This window comes from Pristis pectinata, chromosome 34 (genome assembly GCF_009764475.1).
Source record: "Pristis pectinata isolate sPriPec2 chromosome 34, sPriPec2.1.pri, whole genome shotgun sequence".
NCBI lineage: Eukaryota > Metazoa > Chordata > Chondrichthyes > Rhinopristiformes > Pristidae > Pristis > Pristis pectinata.
The window spans coordinates 9,751,011-9,774,060 of NC_067438.1; the positions used below are offsets into that span (position 1 = coordinate 9,751,011).

A 23,050-nucleotide genomic window follows, 5' to 3' on the forward strand; every position below is an offset into this window, starting at 1 on the left:
GTATTGGGCTGAGTCCATGACTCTCTGCAGCTTCTTACATTCCTGCCCATTTGAATTGCCATCCGAGACCGTGATGCAACCAGTCAGGATACCTTCAACAGTACATCTGTAGAAGTTTGGTATTGTGTCCGGTGACAAATTGAACCTCCTTAAACTTCCAAGGAAGCTAAGACGCTGGCGCGCCTTCTTTGTGATTGCATCTATGTGCTAGGCCCAGGGCAGGTTGTCTGACATGTTAACGCCCAGGAATCTAAAGCTGCTGACCCTCTCCACTGCTGATCCCCCAATGTAGACTGGCTCATGTTCACCCTCCTTCCCCTTCCTGAGGTCAACAGTCAAGAAAGTTAAATAGGGGGAGGGGCAGATTTTATTTTAAAAATGAACTTTCATCAAAATATATACAAGAAATACAAAAACAGTGCACGGCTCTCTTTATATTCAGAGTGTCACCCAGCCTACAGAGTCATAGTGTTGTAACTATGTGGTTTGTGGCAACATCAAGTTAATATAGTCTACGTAGAAAGCACTATTGCAGCCTCTTTGAATTCTTTAAATGTTTGTGGGGCCATTACACAGGATCCAGCCCCTCCGTGTCCACTGCGGCAGAACCTTAGACCACAGCCCTTCCCCACAAACCCTTTGCATTGGCCGCACTGAGCTTCAGTGTACCTCTCAGCATGTGCTCTGGAATTCCCTTACAGAGAACCAGCTGCACTGAAAGACCAACAAGTTTCGGGCAGACCAAAGGGTGTCTTTCACTGACTTGGCAATATTCCAGCAGCACCTGATGCCTGTCTGGGTGTGTGTCCCTGGGAACAGTCGGTAGATCTGAGAGTCCTCTGTTACAAGAGGATCAGGATCAACCTGCATATGGTGCAAGCGGGGTGGGATATCTGTGCTATCAGCAGGGGGGGCTGCTGGGCTTGTGAGGGAAGATGTGACTATTTTTTAATTCCAAAATAAGCTTTATTCATAATAAAAGACAAACAATATACAACAATAAAACAGTGAAAACCTTTACATTCGTGTACAGACCAATCATTAGTGTTACCTTTTTATATAAAAAACACAGCACTGATTCCACTCCTGTGGCTTCTGGGTAGTGGTACTACCCTAGTCACTTATTTACAATATTTAAGGAGCTTCCTCACCTGACCCCGCCCCTCCCTCTCCTGTGGCAGAAGAACCCTAAACTGTTGTCTTTCCCCACGCAGCTCTTGGGTTGGCTGCGCCCAGCTTCAGGGCGTCCCTCAGCACGTACTCCTGCAGCCTGGAACGTGCCAGCCGGCAGCATTCCCTTACTGACATCTGGCTGTGCTGGGAGTGATTAATTTTTTTCAAACCGAAATAAACTTTATTCATTGTAAAAGACAAACTATGTACAATAATAAAACAGTGCAAACCTTTACATGCCTGTACAGATCAATTATTAGTGTTACTATTTACACCAACCACAGCACCGATGCCACTGGTGTGGCTCTCTGGGGTGATACCCCAACCCCATATTTACAATCTTTAAGGGGCGGGGGTCAGGAGCGGAGAAAAGAGCTCAGACGTGTGGACGTACATTCAGCCAAAAGATTACCGTCTTCTCCCTGGACACTCATCTAAGCAACAATGACTATTTCTTGAAACGTGATTAAAAGAGAAAGAAAGTTTCTGAAGGGTACGCATTTTGCAGCAACAGTGGGTGCGCCTGCTTCACAAATTCCTGCGATCGTTAGTACTTTTACATTTGCAAATAACAGTGAAGAGACCGCAGCTGCTAGAATCTGGAACAGAAAATCAAACTGCTCGAGGAACTCAGAGGGTCAGGCAGCGTCTGTGGAGGGAAACGGGCAGTCGGCGTTTCGGGTCGAGACCCTTCATCTGGACTGGAAGATAGTTAGCCAGTGTAAAGAGATGAGGGGCAGGGGTGGAGTTGGCAGGTGATAGGTGGATCCAGGTGAGGAGGGGGGTGACGGGCAGACGGAGGAGGGGAGAGTAGGAACGGTGACAGAGGCCGGGAGGAGGTAGGTGGAGGTGAGAGAGGGCTGCGGATGGTGGGGTCTGATAGGAGGGGAAGGTGGAACCAAATAAGGGAGGTGGGGAGGGAAGATGGGGACAGTTGGGGGGGGGGGGTAGGTCACCTGAAGCTGGAGGATTCAGTGTGCACGCCGTCGGGTTGTAGACTCCCCAGGGGGAATGCGAGGCGCTGTTCCTCCAGATTGCTTTAAACCTCACCCTGACAGGTCGGTGTGGCAATGAGGAGGGGGAATTTAAATTACTCACAACCAGGAGCACCAGGCGACAAAGCGGTCACAGGATCTGGCCTCGGTCTCAGCCCTGGTTGGCGGAGGAGGTGTTTCTGAAGGTCTGCCTCACTCCGTTAGCTCCCTGAATGGAGTTGAGGGAAGGGGCCATCTCTGTACAGCTGCAGGGGAGAGTGCCAGGGGTCAGGGAGGGATGGGTGGGGAGGGATGAGGGGACCTGGCAGTCACGGAGCAAGTGGTCCCAGCAAAAAGCAGAAGAGGGGGTGAGAGGTGAAGATGCGGCTGGTGGTGGGATCCCTGCAGCCGGCTGGAGTTGCGAGGAATGACCTGCTGTATGTGGAGATTGGCGGGGTCGATGTTAAGGAGCAGGGAGAGTTCTCTCTCTCTCTCCCCCCCCCCCCTCTCTCTCCACCCCCCTCTCCCCCCCCCCCCCCCTCTCTCTCCCTCTCTCTCTCTCTTTCTCTCTCTGTTCTGTCTGGGGTGAGATTGCGGCAAGTGGAGGAGATGTAGGTGCGGGCTCCATCCACAGTGCTGCGGGGTGGAGGGGAAGTCATGTTTCCTCAAAAAGGACATCTTCGATGAGCGGTTGACACAAATGACTGTAGGCGGGGCAGTTGTCCAGAGCAAGATTTGCGAAGGGGTGGAGGCGGAGGGATGACGACACTTGTAGGAGGAGCCCAACGTTATATAAAACGCCGGTGTCTAGGAACCAAGATCGACACTCCTGTCTCGCACACTTTGCTGGAGGACAGGTCAGGTTTCTTTTTGGTGATCTCTGGGACTTCCATCGTCGAGTGATTCTTTTTACTTTTATGATCTCTGAGTATTAACCAGATCTACCGAGGAACGTCCCGACTTGCAGCCGCTGTGTTACAGGTGAATTAATGATATCCTAGTTAAACCGCTGATGTGACCATGGAATCAGTCAGCGCTTCAGCGCAGTTCAAGCGGTGGAGATTGCGCGGGATTATAGAAGGGCTTCAGACAGTTTAAAACCATTCGGCACGCGTGCGAAGTAACTAAAGTTATTTCACCCTATTACTCACAGAATGCGTTGAATGGGTTTGAATTGGCTGGGTCCGCAAAACGAAATCATATAACTCTTGCTGCATGAGAGTAAACCGCGGGTGCTACAAACCTGAAACATTCCCATAAGATGCTGGAAACACTCAGAGTTTCTCTCTCCGCGGATGCTGCCCGGCCGGCCCTGTGTTTCATTTCAAGTTCCCCGCGTTTTTTTGGAAAATATTACGAGGTATATGATTAATCTACACTGGAAAGGCAGGGATTTATCAGAAATAGTCAGCATAGATTGGTTGGCTTTCTGATCGGACTGGCCGCAGGTCATTTGTCTTGAAGGCGTAGTGTTTCCAAATGCATTCCACACAGATCCCTTGCCGTGGATTCTACAGCCAGAAATCAGGTTCATTACAACTTTGTGCAATTCTGTTGCCGGAGGCGGGATGGGGGTCCGGGATTCTGATGGGGGTACCAGACACCATGATTATTTGGAAGGGGTTTGTCCCGTGGCCAAACGTTTCTGATCAGAGAGTTCCAAACCGCCCAAACAACACGGCCACCTGCGACCCGGCGCCCAAGCATTGAACCCTTGCCCAGCGCACGGTGAGTCAGTGCATGGGAGCTGGTGTGTTGTAGGAGAGAAGTCTCCCGTCTGGTGGAAGTGGGCACTGACCAAGTTATCTGATTACATCCCTCGTGTAACAACGGCGCCAATATACTCCCTGGTAATATACAACATGGAATATAGTACAGCACAGCAACAGACCCTTCGGCCCACTATGTCTGTGCCCAACCCGATGCCAAATGAAACTAAATCGCTTCTGCCTGCACTTGGTCCGTATCCCTTCATCCCTGTAGATTCATACGCCTGTCTAAAAGCGTCTTGAACGTCAATATGCTATCCTGTGTAATCAAACAAGGCGCCACAAATTGGAAAGGTCAAGGCTAACAGACTAGTAGACAAACACTGGCTGACTGGCCTTCTCATTGAACACTCATTGGATGTGTATCATTCATGGTTCAGTAATAATAGCTCCTTTAGATCTTTAAGGTGGTCCTGAGAGGTAATGCAGAGTGTTGGTTGTATCTCAGATTTCCTCAGTGGAATGGCACATTGGACCGTGAATGCAATAGGTTGGATGATTGAGGAACCCTCTCACTCAGAGGCAACACTGCTTCACGGGGCAGCCTTCTCACCTCCGCCTGCAAGTTCACCAGCTCCAAAGCCTGCCTATGGATGAGGTTCATTGGCATCAAACCTGCAGGCTCTTCCTTCCCCTACAATTCCTCGACCATTGCACTCTCAGGGGCAAATTCAAGCAATGGAAGAACATACAGGGAAAAACATTTTGGGCCTTCCCCTCCCTCATCAAATGGACCACGAACCCACGAACACTACCTCGTTATTCCTCTTTTAGGCACTATTTATTTATTTTGTAATTTATAGTAATTGTATGTCTTGCTGCAGCAGAACAACAAATTTCATGTCATGTAAGAAAGTGACCATAAATTTGATTCTGAATTCTGGATATGAAATTATTTTCACTTAATTTAAAAAACATTAAATAACGTGGATCCTCTGTAGATCAGGCAATATCAAGAAATGATTAACATTTCAGTTTGTTGACTCTTTATTTAAAAGAACTGTCCTAATGAGGTGTCATCAACTCCTGTGTTTCTCTCTCCACTGGTGCTCACTGACCTACTGAGGATTCCCATCATTTTCTATTTTTAAACAATTTTAAATTTCCAGTGGATACATGTTGCTTTTCAATCTTCATTTAATATGCTGGAATGTGGACATCTGTAAATGTGCAGGCACCATAATCTGCAGAAAAGAATTCTGATGAAAAGATAACTGAAATGCATTTGCTTTGCTCCAGGAGGATGGTACTCAGCCTGCTCGATGTTTCGAACAGTTTCAATTTAATTACAATAAGTAATGCAGCTTGCACAGTTATTTTCATATGTGGGATCGTGCTGTGCTAAAATCGCTTGTCAAATTCCCTGCGGTATTGTGGTAGCTCTGCTTCCAGACCACTTCATTGGCTGTTACATACTTTAGATGTTCTAAGTGGGGGAATCCATTAAACATGAGCCTCTTTCTCCCCCCATATCTTTCCACAGTCATCAAAAGGTTCTAAGCTTGCACAGAAAGAGGAACCATTTGACTTCAGCTGATCCTCCGGAATTGTATGATCACAAATGCTGCATCTACTGAACATGGCTATCCTATCGAGAATCTTAAGTTCAACAGGTAAGTTGTGGTTTATCTGTGGAAATTCTATGAATCACTCAGATCCGTAAGAGCTTACTTCACCAGTTTCACTCTTGTACTGAGTTGGTGCTCAGGAAACACTGTATGAAAATATTAGTGATTGTTCTTTCTAGGGATGTGTTTGTTGACTAAGATACTGTTGAAACGTGATCTCAGAAGGTATTCCTGGAATGTAGTTCAGATTCAGGGAGTTACTTTGCAGCTTTATCAAACTCTGGTTAGGCTGCATCTGGAGAATTGCATTCAGTTCTGGTCACCTCATTACAGGAAGGATGTGGAGGCTTTGGAGAGGGTGCAGAAGAGGTTCCCCAGGATGCTGCCTGGATTAGAGGGCATGTGCTATAAGGTGAGGTTGGGCAAACTTGGCTTGTTTTCTCTGGAGCAGCAGAGGCTGAGGGGAGACCTGATAGAAGGTTATAAAATTATAAGGGGTATAGAGAGTAGATAGCTGGTATTTTTTTCCCCAGGATTGAAAGGTCTACTACTCTCACAAATGCATTTAAGATGAGGGGGGAAAGTTCAAAGGAGATGTGTGGGGCAAGTTTTTTTACACAGAGGGCAGTGGGTGCCTGGAATGCACTGCCAGGGGTGGGGGTGGAGGCAGATATGACAGGCGTTTAAGAGGTTCTCAGATAGGCACATGAATGGCACAGGGCAGCCTCTCAGACAATTCATGGGTGCATTGTTACAGCGCCAGCGACCTGGCTTCAATTCCGTCCACTGTCTGTAAGGAGTTTGTATGTTCTCCCAGTGACTGCATGGGTTTCCTCCGGGTGCTCCGGTTTCCTCCCATATTCCAAAGACGTACGGGTTAGGAAGTTGTGGGCATGCTATGTTGGCACCAGAAGTGTGGCAGCACTTGTGGGCTGCCCCCCAGAACACTCTCTGCAAAAAGATGTGTTTCAATGTACATGTGACTAATATAGAAATCTTATCTTGTGTGCAGAGAACAGAGGGATACGGACCAGGTGCAGGCAGAAGGGGTTAGGTGTCAATAGCTTCATTACTTCGGTACAACATCATGGGCCTGTTCCTATGCCATACTGTTCGATGTTAGGTAGGTTCTAGGGCTTAACCATGCAATTTTGAAGTGTTAGCAGCTTGCAAGCAAGTTGGAGAAGAACAGGCAGGTGATGTTCTCTTGCATCTACTGTCCTGCCTGTCTTGGTCATGGAAGTGCTGTTGAAGCAGTGGTGGGGGTCACTGAGGTGGTCTTGTAGGCTGTACACATTGCAGCTACACTGTACCAGCAAAAAAGGGAGAGAATATTTAAGGGGGTTATGAGGAGCATCACTGTGAACCATTGTACATCTTTGCAAGTACACATGTTGATCTTTGCTCATGGTTTATGACCCCAAGGAATGAGCTGTGAAGGTGACCCTGGTTAATTCCTTCCATTGGTGTCAGTGGTAATGAGCAGCTCAGTAAGATCTAGGACCATCTGCAGCCCTGCAGAGCATCTGCAGAGTGAGACAAAGCACTGTGTGCATTCCAGTGAGTGAGTGTGTGTGTCTCTCTCTCTGCCTGGACAGAGATAGTCAGAGAGAGATACAGCATTGAAGTGGGCCCTTTGGCCCATTGAGTCCCTGCTGACCATCAATCACCCATTTACACTAATCCTATATCAGAAGGCAGGAGAATGGGGCTGAGAAGGAAAAATAACTCTGGCATGATTGAATGGCAGAGCAGACTCGATGGGCTGAATGGCCTAATTCTGCTCCTATGTCTCATGGTCTTATTGATCCCAAATTTTATTCTCCCCACATTCCCATCAACCCTCTCAGCTCCTACCCCTCACCCATACACCGGGGGCAAGTTACAGCGGCCAATTAACCCACCGACCCGCACGTCTCCGGGATATGGGATGAAACTGGAGCACTTGGGGGAAACCCACACAGCCACAAGGAGAAGGGGTAAACCCCAGCCAGACAGCACTGCAGGTCAGGACTGAACTTGGCTCTCTTGTGCCATGGGGTAGCAGCTGCATTGAGATGAATAGAGTGAGAGAGGATTGAAGCTTGGTGCTGTTACTCTGTGGTGGTTGAAGACTGAATTGTCACCAGTGACAGTCAGGATGTTGTAAGACATTATGCTTGAGGTTTGAAGTGGATGTTAAACGTTGAATTAGGCCCCTGCTGGGTGTGTTGCTTCAGTCTCAGATCACACCCAGCCAGGTCTTGCAGAGGGTGAAGAAAAGACTTTTCAGAGTATCTCCAGCACTTGGGGTATCTTCAATAAAATGGAGAAACTGAAAAAAGGGATAAAATGATATAAACCGAGTTTAAAAAGTAAAAAGTGCTGAGTCACATAGCAAGACCTGGATTGGCTGAAAGACATGGCCTGAGAAATGAAACGTTTACTGGTGCAGTGAATTGTTGGATCTGAATTGCATCATCTAATTGGAAGGGGCACAGATAATTTGTCAGCAGGGATCTGAAGGAGAAATTTTAAATATTCAAAAGTTTGGAACAAGTTGCACTTCTGGTATTTCTGAAAGACACCACCGCTTCGCTGGGTGAACTGCTGTCTCTGCAACGTGAGTTGATGTTTGGTGTTGGATGAGTCACCCAAGCACTGACTCGAGTGAGTGCGAGAAGCAGCGGGTAGCAAGTTGCTTTAGGGAGGCAATGGGGGTGGGTGGGGGGGAGTGAGTGAGTGAGTGGGGATGGGGATGTGGGGAGAGTTGAAGTGGGGAGAGTGGGATGTGGGGGCAGGAGTGGAATGTGGGAAAGATGGGGTGCGGGGTTCGGGGGGGTGAGGGAGTGAGTTGGGTGGGGTGTGTGGGTGGCGTGGGGTGCAGAGTGGGGGGGTGTGGGTGGAGTGGTTGTAGGTGGGGGTGGGGGGAGTGGGGGTGGTGTGTGGGTGGCGGGATGGGGTTGTGTGTGGGTTGGTGTGGATAGGTGAGGGAGTGGGGTGGGGGGTTTGTGGGTGGGGGGTGTGGGTGTGATTTGGGAGTGGCTGTATGTGGGGGGAATGGGTGTAGGGGGATGTGGTGTGGGGGTTGGAGGTGGGTGGAGTGGGGGTGGGGGGGGTTAGTGGGTGGAGCAGGGAGAGACTGGGGATGGGGAGTGGGTGGGGGTGGGGGGAGTAGATGTGGGGTGCGTTGTGGGGAGGATGGGGTGCAGGGGTCGGGGGTGAGGGAGTGGGGTGGGTGGAGTGAGGTGTAGGGTGGGGGAGTGGGTGTGGGGAGATGTGAGGTGCTGGGGTAGAGAGGGTGGGGTGGTGTGGGGGTGGAGTTGAGTCGATGGGGTGGGGATGGGGTGTGGGGGTCGGGGGTGAAGGAGTGGGGTGGGTGGTGAGGTGGGGGAATGGTGGGGTGCAGGGTGGTGGGAGTGGGGGGGTGTGGTGTAGGTGGGGGTTGGCTGTGGGTGGTGTAGGTGGGGGTGGTGGGGTTTTGGGGGTGGGTTGGATGGGGTGGTGGGCGGGGTTGGGAGGGTGGGGTGTGTGGGTGTGATTTGGAGTGGCTGTATGTGGGGGAGTGGGTGTGGGGGGGTTAGTGGGTAGAGCAGGAGAGGGGCTGGATGAGGAGTGGGGGTGGTTGGGGGGAGTAGGGCTGTGTGGGGGTGGGGTGTGGGGAGTGTGGGGTGCAGGGTGGGGGTGTGTGGTGTAGGTGGGGGTGGGGGAGTGGGGTTTGGGGGTGGGTTGGATGGGGGTGGGGTGTAAGGGTGGTGTGGATGGGTGAGGGAGTGGAGTGGAACTGGGGGGGAGTGGGGGTGTTTGTGGGTGGAGTGGGGGTGGGAGGGAGTGAGGGTGGTGGGTGGGGGTGAGTTGGGATGTATGGGGTGGGTGGTGGGAGTGAGTGTATGTGGGGGGTAGTGGGTGTGGGGGGATATGGGGTGAGTTGGTGGGAGTGGTGTCTGTGTGGTGGTGGTGTTGGGGGTGGGTGGGAATGGGGTTGGTGGGGAATGCTGTGGGGGTGGGGATGGGGTGCGTGGGGAGTGGGTGGGTGGGGGTGTGTGGTGCAAGGGTGGGGTGTGGGGGTGGGTGGGTTGGGTAGGAGTGGGGTTGGGTGGGGATTTGGGGGGTTGTGGGGGGAGGGGTGTTGGGGTGCAGGGAGTGGGGTTGGGTGGGAATATTGGGGGGTTGTTGGGCGGAGGGGTGTTGGGGTATGGGGTGCGGGGAGTCGGGGTGGTTTGGATACTGGGATGTGGAGTCTGGGTTAGTTAACAGTGTCCACAACCGTCAGAGATGGGCAGAATCTCTGGTGGGAGTGCACCCATAGTGTGAGTTAATGATTAGCAATGCTGGACAGAATGCAAAACCCGAAAGGATAAATGATTAGAGATGCCCTCGTAAGAAGTTACTTTTATTTTGCATATTTCACAATTAATCGCAAACGTGGATATTAACCTGTGGTCTGCTGTCTAACGCCAATGTGAAGGAAAATCCTGTGACATCGTTTTGTCAACCATCAATGATTATCCGCTCATTGACGCAATCTTACACTCCCCCCTTCCCCTCCTTCCCTTCCCCCTGCACCTCCCCCATCTCTCCCCTGTCCCTCCCCCCTTCCCCTTCCCTTTCTGTTCCCCCGCTGCTCTTCCTTCCCTACAGAGATCCCCACCCCCCACACCACCCCGTCATCCGAGCTGTGTTTCGTCACCTCTGAGGGCTAGTGTAATGGGTCCTGCGACGTGTATTTTTCATGCAACTTCAACTTCTCCCTCCTGTTGCCTTGATTAAACGTGCAGGAAAGGTTCCTGCTTAGGCTCAGAGAGAACTTCCAAAGACGGTGCTTGCTTGTTTGTGCAGGTGGCAAGTCAGATCACCCATCCCTCCATATTTCTAGAAGATATAGAGGCCATTGGACCCATTGAATTCATTCCAGCTCACACAGCAATCCCATCCCCCACTCATTTCCCTATAACCCATTCTCCCCACATTCCCAGCAATCCCCCCCAACCCAGATTCTCCCCCTCACCCACACATTGGGGGCAATTGACCCACGGACCCACACGTCGTTGGGATGTGGGAGGAAGCGGGAGCACCGGGGCTCGGTGGGAGGAACCCACAGGGGGACCGTGTAAACTCCACACACTGACAGTGCCGGAGGTCGGGATTGAACCCGGGTCTCTGGAGCTGGGAGGCGGCGGCTCCACCTGCTGTGCTGCCCTGTTTACTTGCCCACCGGTGGAATCCCACTCAGTGACTTGAGTACTGGGGAATCGTGTCCAGGCAACAGCAGCCTTTGCCCCTTTGCTGCAACCTCCCTCATGCCGTGCGCTGTTGGGTGACTGTGCCCCTCACACCGTGCACTGTTGGGTGACGCACGTTATTGGCACGCAAAGTCAGATGTTCATCGGCAGCCCTTTGGCCCACTATGCCCGTGCTGACAATGTTGCCCACATTGGGACCGTATCCTTCTATACTTGGCCTCAAGTGCCTGTCTCGATGCCTCTTAAATGTCGTGGTTGTATCTGATTCTGCGTCCTCATTTGGCAGCATGTTCCAGGTATCATTCACCCTGACAATTTCCAGATAGAATCCAAGAATTATACAGCACAGAAGATTGACGTGTTGGCCCATCTCGTCCATGCCAACCATGATATCTGCCTGTGCTAATCCCATTTTCCCACATGAGGCCTGTATCACCTCGGTGCCTTTCCGGTCCAAGTCCCTGAGCAAATGGCTTTTGAACATTGTATCTGTATCTGCCTCTACCACCTCCTCTGGCAGCTCATTCCAGATATTCATCAACCTCTATGTGGGAAAAACTTGCCCCTTAGGTCTCCATTAAATCCCTCCCCTCTCACCTTAAACCTGTGCTCGTTAGTTCTAGGCTTCCTGCCCTGGGAAACAGACTCTGACTCTTTATCCCATCTACACTCATCGTAATTTTATAAACCTCTACAAGGTCATCCCTCAGCGTCCTCCATCCCAGTGAGACCAAACCCAGCCTATGCAATCTCTCCATTACAGGGAACGCCCTCCATTCCAGGCATACTCCATAACTACAGCCCTTCATTCCAGGCAAAATCCTGGTCAATTCTCTTCTGCACTCTCTCTATTGCAACCATATCCTTTCTGTGATGTGACGACCAGAACTGTCCATGATACTCCAAGTGTAGTCTCACCAGTGGTTTGTATGTTTTACAGCACAGAATACAACAGAGGTTTACCGTTCACCCGGCAGCTCAGTGGCTTTTCTTGGAGTGGATGAGAATGAAAGGAAGATTACTGAAGTTTTTCAGTGGAAAAAACTTCAAGAACACCCAGGGAAAGAACCCTCCGTGGAACAAGTTCTCGAGTATCATGTGGGATCCGCAAAACCTTCCTTAATACAAAAATACAACGGGCGCATCGACTTCTCCCCCTACAATGGATCACTTGTCTTCAGTCATCTGACTTATGCAGATGATGGTCTTTATAGACTTTACATTAATCTACAAAGAAATATTATTCAAGATGTTCGTCTGCATATAATGGGTACGTTTAAAATCAGTTTGTATTTTGGCCCCTATTCTGCTGTAGTTTAAAGGGTTCAACCTGCAAAGCACAGGAGTGGAATTTCCCAAACAGCATTCCCGAGCTGATCCCGGAGATCTGAAGAGGAACTGCTGCCTGTGGATAGGTTTAGAGGGATATGAGCAAATGGGATTAACATGGATGGGCATCTTGGTCAGCATGGATGAGTTGGGCCGAAGGGCCTGTTTCCATGCTGTGTTACTCAATGACTTTATGAATCCTTCTCGGGTATCAATGTCCAAATGTAAAAAAATGAACGCTGTTCTCTCCTTCACCCAGTGCCACATTAGGCCTTGATGTGGAGTACAAAACAAATCCACTTCAATCTCAGCACTACAGAAAGGAATGCACTACTTAATGTGTTTTTATTGGCCTTCATCCCTAGGCCCCCATTTTGTGTGTTGTGGGTAACCACTTCACTTGAGCATTTGCTACCGACTCCATCTGGTGCCATGTGGTCCAGCAATTCCCATCCTTGTCTTCCTATGCTCACCGTAACACCTGAAGGGTAAATTAAAAAATCGATGCGGTGTCCCTGTCACTTAGTCCCCTGAGCCCGTTCTGTCACTCTCTGAGATCATGGCAGATGTGTGACCGGATTCCATATCCTCACAGTTAACACTGCAGGCAGCCTCTAACCCCACAGATTCACAAGTTGCTGTCAATCTCAGATCAGGACCAACAACTAACCCAACCTGTTATGCAAAAGAGGACTCTTAAATTACCTCCAACTTTTACTTATGGAATTGCCTTCTTCACTTCTAATAGGCTCATTTTTAGACCATGTCAAATCCAAAAGAGTATTTGATAAATCTATACATGTACTAGTTCATGCTCAGTATTTACTGCCATGAGCCTGATTTCAGTGACTGTACATTGATTCCACACAAAATCAACCTCTGATTTAAGTGGACAGTTTAACTCCTTAAAATATACTGAGCATGTTTTTACTGGTCCCCTTATTAAATTGGTAGGTGAATTATTGGCCACAGATAGATCAGAAGACTCAGCAGCTCATTGTTATGTTGTGGAACATGTTTTATATCCGAGAAGACTGTTTAATGTACCTGTTCCAGTAATCTCATTACATTCTGCACAAAAGTGAGACGCCAAGTGGTCCCAATCCTGTTCGTGATACAATTGACATAAATCCCTCAGTTATCACAAAATGACCGACTTTAAAAATGAGCTCATTGGGATCAAACTCTTTGGGATGTTCATCGATGTACAAACATACTGCAAGTGCATGTTTTAACAAAGGATTGATGAAGTCAATAGGGGATCAGTTTGTATCAGATCAATGTGAAATCAGGTCAATGGCAACAATTACTGATAACAGATTGATACATGTAGAGATTCATCAAATACTGCTTATAATACTTTGTTAGTTGATCAAATTGATTGAATGAAAGGAAAACGGCAGAAACACTCAGCAGGTCAAGCAGCATCTGCGTAGAAAAATAAAGTGAAGTTTGGGGCTGACTTTGTTGGATCTGAAACACCAGCTGTATTTGTCCCTCCACAGAAGCTGCCTGCCCTGCTGAGCACTGGTTTCTCACACACTGGTCTCTAGATCACAGTGACAGCACGTTGCTAACGTTGCCCCTCATTAACCAGTAGTTTCTCCTTTAGATAAGCTGTCCAAACCTTCGATATGGAATAACGCCAGCTCTCCGGGTTCCACCATCCAGCTCATGTGTAACGTGGGAGATGCTTCGAGCTATCAGTGGTGGAAAGATGGAAGGGAGGTCTCCCATCACCTCCAAGATGGGAACAGAAGCCTTGTTATCCCGAGCGCTTCCAGAAGTGACTGTGGAAATTACACCTGTGTTGCCACCAATCCTGTCAGCTCTGTACAAGCAAACTACCAGCTAACCATTCACGGTAAGCTTGGTTTATGGGTCACGTCATGAGGGTACATTTTGTCATCTCCTGTTGATGGTGGGCTTTTGAACGCAGTCTGTGTAAATCAGTACTGGGGTAGAGACAGTTAATATAAATCGTAAGCAGTTTGATAGTGAGGAATAATGCATCAAAACATAAAGCTGGCTGTACACCTCCTTTCAACCTTTTAATATTCATGAAACATAGAAAACCTACAGCACAATTCAGGCCCTTCGGTCCACAAAGCTGTGCCGAACATGTCCCTACCCTAGAAATTACTAAGCTTACCCATAGCCCTCTACTTTTCTAAGCTCCATGTACCTATCCAAAAGTCTCTTAAAAGACCCTATCGTATCCGCCTCCACCACCGTTGCCGGCAGCCCATTACATGCACTCACCACTCTCTGAGTAAAAAAACTTACCCCTAACATCTCCTCTGTACCTACTCCCCAGCACCTTAAACCTGTGTCCTCTTGTGGCAACCATTTCAGCCCTGGGGAAAAGCCTCTGGCTATCCACATGATCAATGCCTCTCATCATGACTCCAGGGGTGAGTACATTCCACACACAGTAACCGTTGTTCCAAATCCCTCTCCCATCAGTCAAGCTAATCTTTATTTGTTCGCCTGTTGAGAGTGACCTCCTGCTGGGAACTGTTCTGTGGGGAACAGGACACCAGGCAGCTTTCCCAAGTTGCATTGTAGCCTGTCTGATCCTCGTCAGTCAAAATGGTGGCAGGTTACCTGACCAGAGACTGCACTCAGTGGGCCAGTCACAGTCACAAGAGGTGAGGGTGTGATAATTGACCTCTGTGCTCTTGGGTGAGGAAGAGAAACCAGTCTGACTTCCTGCTGCCAATCACTGGCCAGGAAACTCCACTGGTACACAGCCAGTGTGTTGGTGCCAACCAGCAGTGGTTTGTCTCCAACTACCCTGCCACACCCACTGTTGTAGCTCCTACCTTTGGAACCTAATGGGCCCCGGTCACTGAAGACCCAGGGAATTATCCCTCAGCCCATCACTATTCTCAGGTGGTGTTCCTTGTTAAATGTTCTCTATTGAACAGCACTGAATCAGAAGGTTATGGGTTCAAATCTGTCCCCAGGATCCAAGGACACAATCCAGGCTGACCTCAGTGCCATTTTCAGCAAAGAAACCTAACCAGCATCCCATGTGTTACCTCAACTCAATGCACGTGTGTCAGAAGACAAAACCAGGATGAGTAGATAAGTTCTCCTGGGTGTCCCAGCCGATATTTATCAGCCAACATCACTAAGAGCAGACCATCTGGGTGTGACGGTCTGTGGGAACCCACAGTGTGAGGACTGTGGCTGAGATTCTTCCAACACAACTGCACTACGTTCACTGAGGAACATCTTCCGAGTTTATGGAAGGCTTGGTGACGATGTGAGGTCTTTCCTTTCATCTTTGGATAAACTCACTGAAGAGACTGAGCTCCATAACTTGTGCCAACACTTCTTTGCCATGACAACAGTGTTTTGCTTGTTCCCTTCAGAGAGCAGAAAGATGTTGTGTGCCAGTGGAGTTTCCTGGCTAGTGATTTGCAGCAGGAAGTCGGACTGGTTCCTCTAGCCAAGCTTTTCCAACACGGATACAGCACTGGCTTCTTACTGGAATGAGTTAAGGACCTGGAAGCAGACAAACCAAATGTCTTTGCTCTTGCCATGTGGTGGAAGGAATGGAGGCTGCCATTTTGTGAGACTGTTCTTGTGGCCACTATTTTGTGAACTTTTTCTTGCTCTGGGATGGCTTGGTCAGAGCAACTGAAAATGGACACAATGAGGTCCCTGCCGATGATCTGCTAAACCAGAGATCATTTCAAATAAGAAGTAGTTTATTTAGTTAGGCAGAAGTGAGACTTATGGAAAGAATGGTCCAGTATTTGGCTGACTTTGCTAAAGTGGTTTCCACTGGCGTTACTCAGGAAGAACAAAGGAAGTGACCTGAGGCACAAGTCTGGGGGCAAGAGCAATGAAGTAATGCAGCTTGTAGTCTTGGGCCAGAGCCAATGAGAAGCTGACAGAGGCTAACCAGATGAGCCAGAGCCAGAGCCAACAAAATTGAAACACAAAACAGTTCAATCTGATAAAAACAGAGGGTGTAGAAGCAGCAAAAACTCTGGAGACCAACTATCGGGGAAGTGGATGACCCCACATTGGAAACGTGGAGATTACGTTGGGATCAAGAGGGATAGCTGGTCAGTGTGAACTCCAATTCCCGGGTATTACTTTTTCTATTCTTTGACTGTTCAGGGAGGGTCAGAAATCTAATTGTTTTGGTTTAGCATGGTATTAGCAGGCACAGTAGTGTAGCGGTTAGCGTAACACTTTACAGCGCCAGATGACTTGTACCAAGGTACAGTGAAAATCTTGTCTCGGTATGCAAGACAAGATTTTCACTGTACCTCTGTACAAGTCAGATCAGATCAGATATCTTTAGTCAGATGTACATCGAAACACACAGTGAAATGCATCTTTTTGCGTAGTGTTCTGGGGGCAGCCCGCAAGTGTCGCCACGTTTCTGGCGCCAACATAGCACGCCCACAACTTCCTGACCCGTACGTCTTTGGAATGTGGGAGGAAACCGGAGCACCCGGAGAACGTACAAACCCCTTACAGACAGTGACCAGATTTGAACCCAAGTCGCTGGTGCTGTAAAGCATTACGCTAACTGCTACACTACCATGCCTGTTGTAGAACATAGAACAGTCCAGCACAGAACAGGCCCTGTTGTAGAACATAGAACAGTCCAGCACAGAACAGGCCCTTTGGCCCACAATGTTGTGCAGATATTGCTATTCCCTCCTACCTACAGAATGCCCATATCCCTCTATTTTCCTCTTATTGGTGTGCCTATCCAAGCCCTTCTTGAAGGCCCCCAATGAATTTGCCTCCACCACCCTATCAGGCAACACATTCCAGGCATCCACCACTCTCTCAGCAAAAAACCAGACCACTTATGTCTGTTCTGAACCTACCCCCCTCACCTTAAATGCATGCCCTCTGGTACTGGATCGCTCAGTAATGGGAGAAAGATATTGCTTGTCCACCCTATCTCTGCCCCTCATAATTTTAACCACCTCCAACAGATCAGCCCCAGCCTCTGCCGCTCCAGAGAAAAGAGCCTACATTTTTCCAGCCTCTCCTGATAGCACATGCCCTCTAATCCAGGCAGCATCCTAGTAAACCTCCTCTGCACCCTCTCCAAAGCCTCAACATCCTTCCTATTGTGAAGTAACCAGATTTGCATGCAATACTCTAACTGCAGCCTAACCAGTATCTTTTCCCCAGGGTTGAAATGTCAATTACTAGAGGATGTGCATTTAAGGTGAGAGGGGGAAAGTTCAAAGGAGATGTGTGGAGCAAGTTTTTTTTTTAGTGGCGGGTGCCTGGGATGTGCTGCCAGGGGTGGTGGTGGAGGCAGATATGATGGAGACATTTAAGAGGCTGTTTGATAGGCACATGAATTGTGCAGAGAATGGAGGGATATGGGTATTGTGTAGGCAAAAGGGATTAATTTAGTTAGGTGTTTAATTAGTTCGGCACAACATTGTGGGCCGAAGGGCTTGTTCCTGTGCTGCACTGTTCTATGTTCTCCTTCATTGCTGCTGTGTCTAGCTCCTGGAAACTGTGGGCGCAGCTTCACCAGAAGGGCTGCAGTGCTTCAAGGTGGCAGCTCACCACCATCTTCTGTCAGACAATTAGGGATGGGCAATAAATGCTGTCCTTGCAGGGAGAGCCCAGACCTCAAGTGAATTTATTAAGAAAAGTCAGATTGTGTAACCTTGACGTCCCATGTTGGCTTCACCTAATAGGGTGGCATGGTGAAGGACTTCAAGCTTGTCGCAACAATCAATGGTTGGTCATCTGCTCTGGGAATCCCTTCGTTATCCTGACATGGAACCCTTTTAATTGCAGGTCTTCTTCCTGTGGAGACTGTCATTGTGGCGGCATCGATTGTTGGGATAGTATCTTCTGCAGTGTCATTTGTTGGATTGCTGCTACTGTGCTGCTTGCGGAGAGAATTGATACAAGGTAGGTGTCCAATCGCTGCTTTTATAACCCATGGGTACCTAGTTAACCTAATCTGACTAATTTTAAAACTTTGGCAAAATAAGTGTGGTTGTGGGAATTTCATTGCATTCCTGGTGCCACATTGGAAGTAATTATCCTATTTTCTGTCATTGGTAAGTGTGGTCCATCTCACAGCTAAGTAACTTTTTCTATTCACCCTGACTTCTCTCCTAATGAGAGTGCTGCGGTTGAAATATCCCCACAAGGGGTGGTCTGAATTCACTTGTCAACAAGTAAGAAAACTGCAGATGCTGGAAATCTGAAATTAAAAACAAAATTGCTGCAAACACTCAAATTCAGATTAACACACAAAACACTGGAGGAACTCAGCGGGTCAGATATCAGCTGTGGAGTGAAATGGGCAGTCGATGTTTCTGGTCGAGAACCTTCATCAGTCCGGACTGGTGAAGGGTCTCGACCTAAAATGTCGACTGTCCATTTCCCTCCACAGATGCTGCCTGACCTGCTGAGTTCTTCCAGCTTTTTATTTATCACACCAGATTCCAGCATCTGCAGTCTCTTGTGTCTCAGATTCAGGTTAGTTTATTGTCATCTGCACCAGGGTGCAATGAAATTCCTTGCTCATGTGAAGCTCAGAGTTAAGTAAACAGTGTACATGGTGGTAGTAAATACAATGATCAGTGCAACGATGAGCGGAAAACAACAGAATGGGGCAAAGATTGTTGTGCAGTCTGAAGTGGTACAGAAAGAAATGCTGAAGTGACGAAGAACCTAGTTAACAGTCTGAGAACGTGTCAACACCACTGGGAAGGGGACATGAAAGAGGGTCAGACAGCATCTGTGTAGAGAGAAGCAGAGTTAACGTTTTGGGTCAAGACCTCTCATCAGAACAAGGAAACGTTGGCACACGGGCTTGTTTTAAGGGGGAAGGCTGGAAGTGATGGGGAGGATGTCCGCATAGAATGGATGTCACAGCCAGCCACTGGCTGAAGGAGGGCGCTGAAGCCTTGTTAGTGGCAACCTCTCTGTCAATCTCCGTCATCCATTTTGTCATGGTCTCTGCTCTTAGCTAAAGTGAGTTTATTGTCATGTGCACAAGCACAGGTACAATGAAAAACTTGCAGCAACGTCACAGATACACAGGTTCAGATAACACACAGAATATAAATTATACAAGACAGTGAAGAAGAAGAGGAAATAAAAGTCTGTGTAAAAACAAGACCTTAGTACAAAAAACAAAGACACAATCAGAGACAGGTCCATGGTAGTGCAAGAGGTGGTCTGTAGTGTTCCATTGCTGAGGTAGGGTCAGGGTTGTGCAGGTTGGTTCGAGAACTTGATGATTGTCGGAAAGTAGCTGTTCCTGAACCTGGTGGTGTGGGACTTCAGGCTTCTGTACCATTCCGGTGATTTGTGGAATTCTGGCTGCACCCTCCCAGTGGATTAACAAACTTCTGTCTGGGGAAGATTTAAATCCAGTGTCTGGAAACGTTTGGCAAGTGTCAGTGACTGTGCACTGTGGCCTCTGACCTCAAAGTGTCAACATCTACAGCATAGTTCTCAGGAAATAGAGTAAACTAACAGGTATGATGTGAGCCTGGACAATTGCAGACAGCCTGACACTGCCAGGGATGTGGACAAGGGATCTGTGTGCTTTGTTACCTGATGTGCACAAACTGGGTGTGTGGATTTATCAGCAGTGCAATGTGTTTTATAAACTGTACCACACTTCCAGAGCTCCTTAGACACAGGGTGTTCCACTTCTGGCTCTCCTCATGCTCTGTATGGAAATGATTGCCTAGTCCCCTCAGCTTTAAGGTGCAGTCTTCTGCTGAGGATGTTGTTCTGTTCCATAACCAATATGATCAGTATTGCCTGCAGCCTGACCTTCACAAAGACCAGTGCTGTTACCCGGGACGCTCTCCATTGCAGGACATACCAGAGTCGTAGAGTAATACAGCACGGAAACAGGTCCTTCGGCCCAACTCATCCATGTTGACCCAAGTTGTCTACCTGAGCTAGTCCCATTTGCCTACATTTGGCCCATATCCCTCTGAACCCTTCCCATCCATGTACCTGTCCAAATGCCTCTCAAAAGTTGTAATTGTACCTGCCTCTGCCTCTTCCCTCTGGCCGCTTGTTCCACATACCCGCCACCCTCTGTGTGGAAAAAGCTGCCCCTCTGGTCCCTTTTAAATCTTCCCTCTCTCACCCTAAACCTGTGCCCTCTAGTTTTAGACTCCCCCCCCCCCCCCCCGCAACCCTGGGGAAAAGACTGTGCCCATCCACCTTATCGATGCCCCTCATGATTATATAAACCTCCTATAAGGTCACCCCTCAGCCTCCTTCACTCCAGGGAAAACAGTCCCAGTTGATCCAGTCTGTGTTTGGCCCCTACCCCTCTGAACCTTTCCTATCCATCTACCTGTTTATATACCTTTTAAACATTGTAACTGTACCCAACTCTACCACTTCCTCTGGCAGCTTGTTCTATACACGCACCACCCTCAATGTGGGGGAAAAGCTTGCTCCTCAGGTCCCCTTTAAATCTTTCCCCTCCCATCGTAAACCAGTTTTAGACTGCCCTACCCTGGGGAAAAGATAGTGACCATTCACCTGATGCCCCTCATGATTTTATAAACCTCAGTCAGGTCACCCCTCAGTCTTCTACGCTTCAAGGGGGGGAAAGAAAAAGCCTCAGCCTATCCAGTCTCTTACAGTAGTGTACGGAGGGTTCAAAATGTTCTAATGTTTGTCTTCATTTCTCCACAGCGTCATTGAAACAGTCCAAACTTCTGTTTTTGCTCCTGTTTATCTGTAACAATGTGTCTCTTGTTGCCATCTCTATTGCCCTCATTTTCTGGATTGTGATTAAAGGTACGTGCATGAATAATATTCATTATTTACATGAGACTGATCTGTTCAGGCAAGGAGGGAGGGAGGAGGCTGTGGACCTTTGCCATCACAGAGGCTACTGGTTCTCTCTAAAATTTGAGAGACATAGATAGAGTGGACAGCGAGAATCTTATTCCCAGGGTGGAAATGTTGAATACTAGAGGTCATAGCTTTAAGGTGAGAGGGGGGAAATTTAAAGGAGATGTGTGGGGCAAGTTTTTTTTACATAGAGTGGCGGGTGTCTGGAACGGGCTGCCAGGGGTGCTGGCAGAACCAGCAATGATAGTGACATTCAAGAGGCTTTGAGATACAGGGAATAGAGAGGTACGGATCATGTGCAGGCAGAAGGGACCAGTCTAGTTTGGCCTCACACCCAGCACGAACATCGTGGGCCAAAGGTCCTGTTCTATGCTCATGAGCACCTGCAGCCCCACAACACTCAGCCAGGTGTCAGTGCCGGCTTGTCTGCTGGACGTTACTAGAGAAACGGCAAGGAAAACCCTGGTTGTCGAGCCACCCGGATGGTACAAGCACGGCATCGACAGCAGAGCGCACCTCATCATTCGATTTCACCCCAATACCATGTGCTGTGACATCATCATCGCCTCAGAGGGTGTCAGCACACGTTTGGTTTCAGAAGGGGGTGGTCGTCCATTGCTGTATGTGGACCAATCCACCCATTGTGTTTTCAGCCGCACTTCCTTGACATTGGTCATGTTTGTTCAGTCAGGGACTGCACCATTGGTTACTGATTACTGATTGGAAAATCACTTCGGGCTATTCTTCTACCAGCAGAGCTAAGAGGTCCTTGTGTAAGAAGTAGAGGTGTCAGGACCTCTCCACCATTCAGTAAGATCATGGCTCATCCCTCTCGGCTCCATTCTCATTGTCTCCCTATCCCTTGATTTCTTTGCAACAAAGAAGGAATTATGTTACAGCCAGATAAGTCCTGGTTAATCACACTTGGAGGCTGTAAGTGTTTCTGGGGACCAGACATTAGAAAGGACATTTTGGCCTGGGAATGAGCATGAAATAAATTACCAAAATGATAGCTGGCTTCAAAGCGTCAAATTATGAGCAGAGACTACACAGATGAGTATTTATTAAGTTTGTGGATATCTGACCAAAGTTCTCAATACATTATGGGAACTGGTGGGGTAATTCGGGAGCAAGTATTTCCATTAGTTTGGGTGTCTTGGAACAGAGTTTGGAAAAACTGAGTCGACATTTGCAGTGAAGGTGGGGAAAAAGAGTTGGAAGATCAGCTGTTCCCTTGCGATGGAGACTGGTCGATCTTTGAGCAAAGGTGTGAGGGGATGGGGGGAGATGTGCACGAGTGGAGTCGGGTCTGGACCAGACATGCTCTGGTTCAGTAGCAGAGCAGGTCCGGGGGGGTTAAATGACCTGCTTGTGTTTCAATCTTTCTGTGTTCTTGGAAGGTCCCTCAGCACTTTCGCAAGGAACTGGGAAGGAATGTAGTCGTTCCAGTGCCAGCCACAACCTGAGGCAATTTGTATAAAGCGTGAGTGAGTGTTGGGGAATGGTAACCGTGCATTATATTCATTTAACTTCCCTTCCTTAACTGTGGGTCATAATTCCAGGAGCTGCCTCTGTACCTGTGGTTGCTTTGTGCATTGCACTTATCCTGCTGGCTTTTAACGTCTGCCTGACCATCAGCATTGGGAACTTGGGTTGCAAGTGTATCAGTCGCTTCTTAGACAGCACAGGTAAAGAGAAAATCATTTATCAGATAAAATCCATTAATAAACAGTGAAGCTATCCTTCTAATTCATCCCACCATCTGCACTTAACAGGTTTGCGAGCTTCGATTGACTTCTGCGGAATCATAAGCTCCTTTGTTGTGATCGTCTTTTCGATCGTCATCCTTGTTGAAGAGATTCAGCAAAGCAGTGAGTTTACTAACAGCCCTTCATTGTTCCAAATCAGGGTGCTGCAGGGGTTGGTGCTGGGCCCACAACTGTTCACGATATACATTAACGATTTGGAAGAGGGAACTGAGTGTAGCGTGTCTAAGTTTGCTGCTGACACTAAATTGAATGGAAAAGCAAATTGTGCAGAGGATGTGGAGAGTCTGCAGAGAGACATAGATAGGTTAAGTGAGTGGGCAAGGGTCTGGCAGATGGAGTACAATGTTGGTAAATGTGAGGTCATCCACTTTGGAAGGAAAAATAGAACAGATT

At 48.4% G+C, this 23,050-nt stretch overlaps 1 protein-coding gene across 4 annotated transcripts in view; it reads left to right on the top strand.

Annotated features, from left to right (window-relative positions):
* Positions 1-2,969: 2,969 nt before the first annotated feature.
* LOC127585777 (carcinoembryonic antigen-related cell adhesion molecule 2-like) overlaps positions 2,970-23,050 on the top strand; it is a 34,266-nt gene continuing 14,185 nt past the window's right edge. For 2 of the 4 annotated variants that reach the window (XM_052043465.1, XM_052043468.1), the window contains exons 1-8: positions 2,993-3,128; positions 5,400-5,529; positions 11,647-11,976; positions 13,648-13,899; positions 17,838-17,954; positions 20,727-20,831; positions 22,451-22,576; positions 22,664-22,759. In XM_052043465.1, coding sequence (XP_051899425.1) covers positions 5,478-5,529; positions 11,647-11,976; positions 13,648-13,899; positions 17,838-17,954; positions 20,727-20,831; positions 22,451-22,576; positions 22,664-22,759 — 1,078 coding nt within the window. In that variant the 5' untranslated portion in view covers positions 2,993-3,128; positions 5,400-5,477. Of the gene's footprint in view, positions 3,129-5,399; positions 5,530-7,763; positions 8,134-11,646; positions 11,977-13,647; positions 13,900-17,837; positions 17,955-20,726; positions 20,832-22,450; positions 22,577-22,663; positions 22,760-23,050 lie in introns of those variants that run through there. The other 2 variants (XM_052043466.1, XM_052043467.1) reach the window with 2 other exon arrangements.